General features: G+C 47.6%; 1 protein-coding gene across 2 annotated transcripts; it reads right to left on the reverse strand.

Annotated features, from left to right (window-relative positions):
- Positions 1–318: 318 nt before the first annotated feature.
- Positions 319–8,286, reverse strand: ELF3 (E74 like ETS transcription factor 3). Of its 2 annotated transcripts, XM_072648206.1 has the most exons (9): positions 8,153–8,285; positions 7,081–7,246; positions 6,501–6,722; positions 5,984–6,076; positions 5,432–5,551; positions 5,128–5,220; positions 4,415–4,531; positions 2,611–2,806; positions 319–1,242 (listed from the first exon to the last, which is right to left on the reverse strand). In XM_072648206.1, exons 2-9 carry the CDS (start codon positions 7,232–7,234, stop codon positions 1,128–1,130), a joined length of 1,110 nt encoding a protein of 369 aa, XP_072504307.1. In that variant the 5' UTR covers positions 7,235–7,246; positions 8,153–8,285; the 3' UTR covers positions 319–1,127. The 2 variants fall into 2 exon arrangements, with proteins under 2 accessions (XP_072504307.1, XP_072504308.1); XM_072648207.1 differs by lacking the exon at positions 6,501–6,722 and having other exon boundaries at positions 8,153–8,286.
- Positions 8,287–9,171: the final 885 nt, after the last annotated feature.

A 9,171-nucleotide genomic window follows, 5' to 3' on the forward strand; every position in this document is an offset into this window, starting at 1 on the left:
TACTGAATTGAATTAAATGTTGAATCTAATTCTCCCAAAGACTATCCCCCATTTCAGAGTGTTAAGACTAATTAGTTAAATGTCTACTGTGTCTCATCATTTGATCTTTTTTCTGCCCTCCCACACACTTCCCATCAAGTTATGTGAAATTCCATCTCCCCCACTAAGGTCTCACTCTCTTTGACCACACCTTTTCTCCCTCCCTGGGTATCCTTATCAATTGCCCCTATTATTACTCCCACCACCGTCACCATCACCTTGACTCTCTCCAATGACAAAACCTCAAGACCTTCAGTGGGCATTCAGACAAGACATAGGTTAAAAACAAAAAACAACCCCAGAAGATGCTTTATTGGAACTTTTTGGTCCATTCTGGAGACAAGAGTGACCAGGAGTCTTGGGAACCAGTTTCACCACCCAGCCCCCACTGCAGATATGGCCGAAGGAAGAAGCAAATCCATCCATCCCGGTCCAGGGGAAGGCCATAAGTATCTATAATAGCTGAAGCCTCTGTAGTCACTGGCCTCAGAACAACTGTCTCTGGTCTTTATCCTCACACAGAGGGAGAGGATCAAGGAGTGTATGAGGGGAGGGGTATCATTGAAAAAATAGATTTCTATGTACATATTACACATTTATACCACATAAATTAGAGAGTGCTCTGACCCACGACCTGCGGAGTCCAAGCGGAGGAAAAGGGCAGGCCTGGAGGCAAGGCGCTGGTACGTCTTCTCTATAACCTTCTCTAGAGGCCACCTCTTACCCCCCCAAATAGTGCCAGTGCAGGGTTCTTAGAGAGGAGGGTCCTTGGCTCCATTTGACATCTAGGATCTCAAGCTCAGTGACCTCTTGGTGTCAGTCAGCAGCATGGTGGCCTTCAGCAGGAAAAAAAGAGGAGGGACAGGCCCAAGGTCTCCATATCCCATGACAACTGTTGACAACAAACCCACGGCAGGCCAAAGTTCAGTTTCACTCCACTGGGGCACACTCACTGGCTTCCAGCGCCAACACGGGCACCCCACCCTCCCTGAAGGGGCTTGAAGGGTTGGGGTCCAGGAATGTCTGAACAAGTCTCTGGTCCAGGGGCAAATTCGTTGTTTGCCTCGAGTCCTAGATTGCCCTTTTGCTCAGTTCCGGCTCAAGACCTCTTCCTCCTCCTTCCAACCACTTGAGTTCTTGCCAAATTTATAGACTAGTCTCCGGCCATCGACCCGCTCTAAGATCTCTCGTTTGTAGTAATACCTGTTGGGGAGTGGGGATAATGAAATAAAACAAGGTACTTGGGCAGTCCCTAGAGCTCCTGTTATGTGAGGGGGTGAACTTTGGGCAGATCCCTTTAACTCCCTCCCCTAGGCCTACCTTGTCTCCTCTAAAAAATGAGAGGATTAGACTAGACAGATATCATCGCGATACCATAGATATCCTTTCCAGCTTAAAGGACCATAAATTAGCCTTGGAAGAATTCTTGAGGTCATCTAATCTAACCTTTCATTTTACAGATAAAAGAACTATGGCCCAGAAGGGTTAAGTAATTTACCTAGGGTCACACAATAAGTAGCCAAGATTTGAACCTAGGGGGTCCTTTGCTTCCAAATTCAGTACACTTTCCAAGACACCATGTTCTCTATAATCTGAGCCATGCAGGCAGTTTTCCCCCTAGTCTGTCTCCCCTCTACTAGAGATTCCCTTTTCAACATACACCTACACACACATATACACCTCCAATTTCCCGTACACTTTTCCCTCCTTCCTCTTCTTCCAGATGTTCTCCTGTTCTCTCTTCCTTGAAAATCTAACTCTTCTCTTATATTCTTTTCTCTCTTTCCCTCTGTCCCCCCTCCTCATTTTCTAACCATAACCTTTCCCCCTTAGGGGAAACTTAGGAAGACACTTAGGAAGACAACTAACCTCACCCAGCTCTCAGCTCTGGTCAGTATCACCCATCCCTTTTCCTGCTCATAACCAGTTCTGTCCTTGTTTCTCTTTGTCTTAAGGCTGTGTCATCGAGCAACCTGGTTTGGGTTCAGGGTGTGTATGTTGTTATTAAATTACAGAAAGATACTAATAAAAGAGATCTCAATCCAGTTTCCCCCTATTCTTGACATTACCACACAGTGAGACTCCAGAAAAGGGGATCTCAGTAACTTAAAAGTGGCTAGCAGTTGTATTCAGTGACAGAAATGAGTATAGAACCCAGGACTTCCTGACTTCCCTCTAATACTCTGTCCACTGCTGAGTGCTGCTCTTATAAAAATACACCTGAACATTGGGATTGCCATCTTGGAAAGGGGATAAGACTTGGCAGTGAAGAGTTCTAGGTGGAAGTCTTGGCTCCAGTATCTATTAGCTGTGACCTTGTACAAGTCAATTGTAAGTCAGTCAGAAGGTTACGTTTCTGAGCTTCTATTTTCTCACCTGTAAAATCATGAGGTTGGGCATAAGTGATAAGTAAGGTCCCTTCTGCCTCTCAGTAATCTATACTATACTTTTACAAACCAAGAGCAGTCCCAAGTCATCTTCTCTATCAATCTGGGGGTTTTCCGCCCCCTCACCCAGACTAGGAACTTCCTGGCCCTCTCCCAGACTCTAGTTACCCGCTAGCCGGCTCACCTCATGGCCCGACTGAGTTTCTCATAGGTCATGCTGTTATTTTTCTTCTTCTGACCCCACAGCTGAGCCACAGCCTCAGATCGGAGGAACTTAAAGACGCCCTCATGCCGGTTCTCCCACTTCATAAGGCCCTCGTTGAGCTCTGGGTGGATGAGGATGTCCCGTATAAACTCCCATAGGTGTGTCCCTCTAGGAGCTGTGAACAAAGAGCCAGTCAGCCCTGAGCTGAGGAGGACCACTCTTCTGTTCCAAGTGTAATCACTCTCACTGGGAGGATGAACAGCCCCAGGCTTCTCTTGATTTCACTCAGTGGGGGCCCTACATGGAGCCTCAGTTTTCACAAAGGCCAGTGGACAAACAAGAGCTAGTTGTCCTAGACTCAAATGAGGGCCCTGCAGCCAGCACTAAGACCCAGGATTGCCTCTGGGTCTTTGCTGGAGTCACCTTATGTGCCTAGCATTCAGCCTCTCAACCTGGTTTCGCAGCTCTCTTGACCTTTTTTCCCATCCTACTTCCCAACAACATAATCCCTCCTAATTACCATTTTTCTCATTTCACTCTTGTAATGGTCAGGCCTGTATTTTTTTTTATTTTGTCTACATTCACATTCGTTTTATAGCTCTTAAAGCCGGAGGTGGTGCCTGTTTTCCTTGCTTTGCTCCAAAGGTGCCATTCCAAGTCCTGCCCTCCAGAAGGTTTTCGAAGCCTTTTGGAAGGGCTGAGATACTGACCCAGTAACCCTGGACACCACAGCCATCAGCTGTCTTCTACTTCCTTTGTATTCGTTCTATACATATGGTTTCATCCAACAGAACCTGAATACCTTGAGGTCAAGGAGTGTTTATCTATGTACAACGCAACAACTCTTAACAAATGTTTATTGATTAATTGATTGGAGAAGAAAAAGGCAAAAGGCAGCTAACAATTCCTACCCATCTCCTTTCACCATAATCCAGGGCTCTATCCAGAGACTTGAAACCTACAAATCCCGACTTTTGGATGAGCCCTACTTGGGTTTCCGGCAGTCTCTCATCAATTCCCTTAAGGGTCAGAGAAGACCACAGTAAAAAAAAAATATAATAAAATAAAATTTAAAAAGGGGAGGGGAATCATGATAATGATAAGTCCCAATTATGATTACTAAGACATTCAATCACTCTCAGGAATATTATTATTCCCCATTTTACAGCTGAAAAAACTGAAGCTCCAAAGTGAAATAAATGGTCCCTGGTGATATGTCTAAGTGGCAGAAATTTGAACCCGGGCCAAATCCAATTTTCTTTCTAATATAGTCTGCTGCTTCCCAAATTTAATGTCCCAAGGATGGTTGTCCCTCTCCTCATCCCAACAGAACAGACTTACCTCTTGGCATAAAGGAACATTGGGCTATAAGGATGGGATTTGGGGCCTGGCTAACCACTTAAAAGGCAAGTCATAAACTGCTTTGTGCCTCTATTTCCTCACGTATATAATAAAAGGACTGGACTAGAGAAGCTATCTAGCTCTAACATTCTGTGATTCCTAGTTCTGCCACAAAACAGCAGTGTGACCTTGGGAAAGCTACTTTCCTCAGTTTCTTTAACAATATGAAAAATCCTGACTTACTTCACAAACAGGGCAGGTATCCTTAGCTATAAGTGACAGATGAGGAAACTGAAGCTAAATGTGAGATCATAAAACTGAGGAAGATCTTTGGAAATTACGCAGTGCCAGAGACTGTTTAACCCCTTCAACCCCAAACAGAAGTTGCCCCTGCCCACTCCTGCCCCAATGGCAACAACCATAGTAAGAGGTTAGTTCTTACCATGTTTGCTTTTCTTGCTCTCCAGGCACTCTCGGGTCTCCTTGCTCAGCTTTCGGGGGCGTCCTCGTTTCCTCTTCCCATATTTCAGGTCCCCTTCCTTGTAGTCAGAGAAGTTGTCTTAGGAGAGAAGGAAGGAAAATGGGAGTAAGTTGGGAGTCCAATCTATTTTCCAGTATCTCTGAATGTATAGGAATGATATCTGTCATTACTTTCTCCTCCCTCCCTCCCCAGCTTCCCTAGCCAGGAATCCAAACTCAAGCAGGTTCATGGCTGAAGTCAAGACTCCTAAGGGCCTTCACCGTTCCTTTCACTTATATTAAAACCTGTTTTCTCATACCCTCAAGGATTCAGGAGAAGCTCCCTTAGTTCCCCTCCCCTTGGGTCCCGTCATTTTTTTTTCACTTGGCCTCTGGTTCCTTCCTCCACCCCCTAGCTAATCAAACAGTCTCCTTGGAGCATTCAAAGCACCCATCACTTCTCACTCACTCTGATCTCTGAGCCTCTGACCCTCCATCAGTCCCATACTCTGTGCCAGCCCAGCCAGGTACTGCCCACTCTGACCTTGATAACTCACCTAGCTGGGTGTTTAACTCCCCTCTCCAGACAACCAACTCTGAATCCCACCACTATTCCTCTCAAATAGATCAGGGACCATCTGCCTGCCCTCTCACACTGGGGAGGGCCCATCTCTATAACCTTTTCCCCTCACTTACCACTGGGAAAAGAGAAGAGTTTGTTGTCTGTGGGGTCTAAATCCACATCACTTGCACCAGAGTCTGAGTGGGGACTTTGGGAGGTTCCAGTCCCTAGATGAGGGAAGGAAGGAAACCCGGTGAATCCCCCAAGCTAGCAAACGGCTTGGACACCCTCAGCCCAGGTTCATCCGAGTCCTTTTGTCCCAAGTCTGGCTGAGCTCTGTTTCTCCTTAGCTAACCCTGTCCCTCTTATAGGAGGTGTAGCCCTGGGTACAAAGCTGAGAGCCTGGGAGATTCAGGGTTCCAAGACTTGGACTCTTACCTGAAGTGGACACATCTGAGCAGCCTGGAGAAGGAGCCCCTGTCCCGTAGCTTCCTGGATAATAGGGACTGGCCAACCTTGAATCATCCAACAAATCTTGGCTGAAAGGGCTGCCATGATCTGGGGAGAGAAGATAGTAGGGATAAGCACTGACTACAGAGGAATGGGGTGGGGCTGGCTATCTCAGAAAATAGGCATATTCATGAGGGTCCTGGAAGACAAAGTGCGTGTATATTTCCAGGTAAGGGGGAGGATACTGGCTGGGTCCCTGGGGCCAGGGTCTTTCAGGACTTTTGACAGGTCCTAGATTTAGAGCCAGAAGAGTCCTTAGAGTTCAGCTAATCTAATACTCCCATTTCTCACCCCCCACACCCTATTTCCCATTAATAAAGGAAACTGAGGTCTAGGAGGTTAGATGGTTTGCCCAAAGAGAATTAAATCACGGAGATTTGGAAGTCAATTTACCCTAGGCTGGTTGGAGGTCATCTGGTTTAAAAGTTCCTGGGGCTAGATCAAGAAGGTAGAAGTAAGGGGAAAGGTAGGGACTCTTACCAAAGGTGGAATCTCCCATGATATCCTGAGAAATGAGTCCATCCTTCTCCAGGAGCTCAATGATCCAGCTAAGCTCATCAGATGAGCCAGATGCTAGAGAAAAGAAGGAAGGCATGAAGGAAGTGAAGTGGGAGGGTGGAAAGAGGAGATGGGGGGTTACTGTCAAGGTATCAGCAGGGCATATTCAGTAGCCCTCACCTTTTTCTTCTTTTTACAGGGTTCTATAATCCATATCTGGCTGGTGGCTGAGACTCTAGGCTCCTTCCCACCACAGGGCCCACCTTCTCTAAATTTATCCTTAGGACAAGGCTTAATTTAATGCCAATCCTGGCACCTACTTAAATATACTAGTTTGCCAGGACTTGGAACCCCCAGACCAGTCTCCCTTAACTTTCTGGTCAAACTCAGACTTCTAACCTGCCCTCTAGATTGGCCATCAGAGCCCTTGAGAGTGTCATTTCAATTGGTGGCTCTAACCCTGGGATATGTGGGGGACAGAACCCTCCTTGGCACTCACAGAGGTCTTGCAGCTGGGCAAAGAGCGTATCCCCCAGGGGTCCAAAGACCAGGCCCAGCTCTTCTCGGGGGCAGTTGCACAGCGTGGCACCATCCATATTGCATCGGGTAAAGTCAATGGCTTTAGCATCATATTTATTCTTATCCACCTGATAGTCAATCCATTCTAGGACCTGGTCCTTTGACCACAAGTGGGGCAGCATTCCTGACCAGCTGCCTTTGTCTAGCAAAGGAAGAGGGCACTAAGTTAATAGGACAAGGGAAATGGTTGCCCCGTCTCGTCTCACCTCTGCCTCTCCATTCACACTTTATCCCCGTAGACCTTTGACTGCTGCCCCTATTGTATTAGTGTTTCATGTATATTCCCCCCAAAACCACTCCCAGCCTCCCAGCACTCACTCTGTCTAAGCTATCCTCACTTACTCCTCCTCCCCTACATTCTCTCTGATCCCAGCTCTGAGTCTCTCTCTTTGGGGTGGGGAAGCCATCTAAGACTCCCTTCTCCTTTGCCTTCCTGACTTCCAAGCTCTTTGGATGATTACACTCCACTTCCTCCAGGCTCCCTGTGCTCCCAGACCCACCTGTGCCCTCTAGGGGCATCTGTGCATTGCTCAGGGTCAGCACTGGGTCGTCCCCACCCAAGGTGGCTGATGAGGCTGGAGCTGGGTCTTCTGCCTGGTACATGGCGCTGATATAGTTGCTGAAAATGTTGCTGATCTCACAAGATGCAGCCATGAGGTTTCCTCTCTGTGGTTAAAGTTAAGAAAAGTCAAGAAAAGAAAAACTGGGGTCCGGGATCAGAGACCAAGGCTCCTAGTTGGGATATTAGACACATTTCTTGTTCCCCTCCTCTGGACTCAGAGGTTTGGGCTAATAAGGTAGCAAGCCTGGGCACAAAACCCCCCCAATACCCCATTCTTTATCCTCCCCTTAAAAATCCCCACAGGAACTAAAGACTTTCCAATCTGGAAAGAATTCAATTCTCCCCAACTGATCATTTTGTAAATGTACAAAGGGAGGTCTGCATGTAAATTAAGCCACTTGCTCAAGGTCATTCATCTAGTCAGTGGAAACAGCAAGTGATATATCAGTCTGCTGTCTCCCCACTTCAAGTGGTCAGGGGGAGAGCCAGCATCTCCCAATCCCTCGGGCCAATAATCAAGAATTCCCAATACAGCTTTCACAAGAATAGGGCTGAGATTCAAGGTTAACAAGAAATTGCTGATTGCTGTGGGGAGGCAGGTAGCCTAGGATTTAAATCTTTGTCTGCCCAGACCCAACCTTTCCTGGAATTCCTCTCTAAGGTTTAGGTAGGAAAAGTGATTTCTTTAATGCTGACTTCTTCCTCTTTACCGAGGTTCCCTTCTCTGCATCTGATGTTCTGGGGCAGTTTAAGATGGGGAGACTGATCCCAAAGAACCCCTCAAATCAGAGGTTCCCTCCACCTCCACCCCATGAACCTCTGAGAGTCTTAGGATTCTGACATTGGGACAAGTCAGTAAAAGACCTGATAATCCCTCCATTGGAGCCTCATGCATAAGATGGGAGGGGTGGTGAAAAGAAGCACATTCCCCTCCCCAAGTCCTACCTAGATCTTTGGGGAGCCCCATGCTGCTGAGGCATGTTTTCTGCGGGGGTGAGTTGGGAACCTACCAGAGTGTAAGACCCAGGACAGTCAGCAGCAGTGGGTAATCCAGGTAGCAAGTTAACTCCAGCAGGTAAATGAACACAGCATCTAGGTACCTCCGGCTTCCCTTCTCACTCCGCCCTAAATAAAGCCTAAGGCAGACTCCTCCCAGGGCAGGAGCATTTTATATGCAGCTCCTCTGCTGTAACCTGAGCGGGTTAGCCTTGAGGCGGGCAGTCTCATTGGACCAAGGGGATTTCCTGGCCTCGGGACCCAGGCTCCCTGCCCTTGATGATTTGCATATTATATCCCAGGCAGGCGGGCGGGAGGGTGCTGGGAAATCAGGCTAGGCTGGTTTAATGATTGTCAGTGTCTGTCATCCCTCACCCTCTGGGGTGGACACTGGGGTGGGGGAAATTGGCAGGAGAGAGGGTGGGCACCCCTGGTGGTACCACCCTCAGACTCAGGAAATTCCCCAGAGGGCCTGGAGAAAGAGACAGTGAGATGGGTTGCTGGGCTCCTGGCTGTCCCCCAGAGGTGCCTTGGGAGCAGAGTTGGGTGGGGGCTGGAGCTGGTTTAAGGATTAAGATTCCGAAGGGACCTTAGGGAACATGTACCCCACCACTCTTTACATTCAGGTGATCCCTGTAAGTGCTTGGAGATCTAAAAATTTATGGGAAGGAAGACTGAGAAAGCTGATTTCTCATCCCTGGTAGGCTCTTCTTGAATTCTGGAAGGATTTGGGGTTGGTCGAAGGACCAGATGCCCATGTTTTCCCCGATTCAGAGCTCTGTCTGCAGCTATTTCTGGGGAGCAACATAGGGACTGCTCTACCAAAAATGGAGCAGAAGAGACATGGAGGACTTTGGGCATTGGCCCAGAACCTGCTCCTTAGCCTTGGTCTAGACATCAGAAGGCTTTAGTTTTGAATCTAGGCCCTGCCATTTGCTGTATGGCCATGGTAGAGGGACTTAATCCTCTCTGAGCCTCAGCTTTCTCATCTGAGAAATGGACGTATCACAGGATTTAATGGGAGTTTCAAATT

Source organism: Notamacropus eugenii, chromosome 2 (assembly GCF_028372415.1).
Source record: "Notamacropus eugenii isolate mMacEug1 chromosome 2, mMacEug1.pri_v2, whole genome shotgun sequence".
Lineage (NCBI taxonomy): Eukaryota > Metazoa > Chordata > Mammalia > Diprotodontia > Macropodidae > Notamacropus > Notamacropus eugenii.

Bases quoted from the DNA above. Each gene is read 5' to 3' on its own strand.
- ELF3 (XM_072648206.1), bottom strand. From the start codon at position 7,234: ATGGCTGCATCTTGTGAGATCAGCAACATTTTCAGCAACTATATCAGC. The intron at 5,221-5,431 runs GTAAGAGTCCAA...TCCCTCATCTAG, and splicing joins CTCAGATGTGTCCACTTCAG to GGACTGGAACCTCCCAAAGT. The intron at 4,532-5,127 runs GTAAGTGAGGGG...TTCTCTCCTAAG, and splicing joins ACTCTTCTCTTTTCCCAGTG to ACAACTTCTCTGACTACAAG.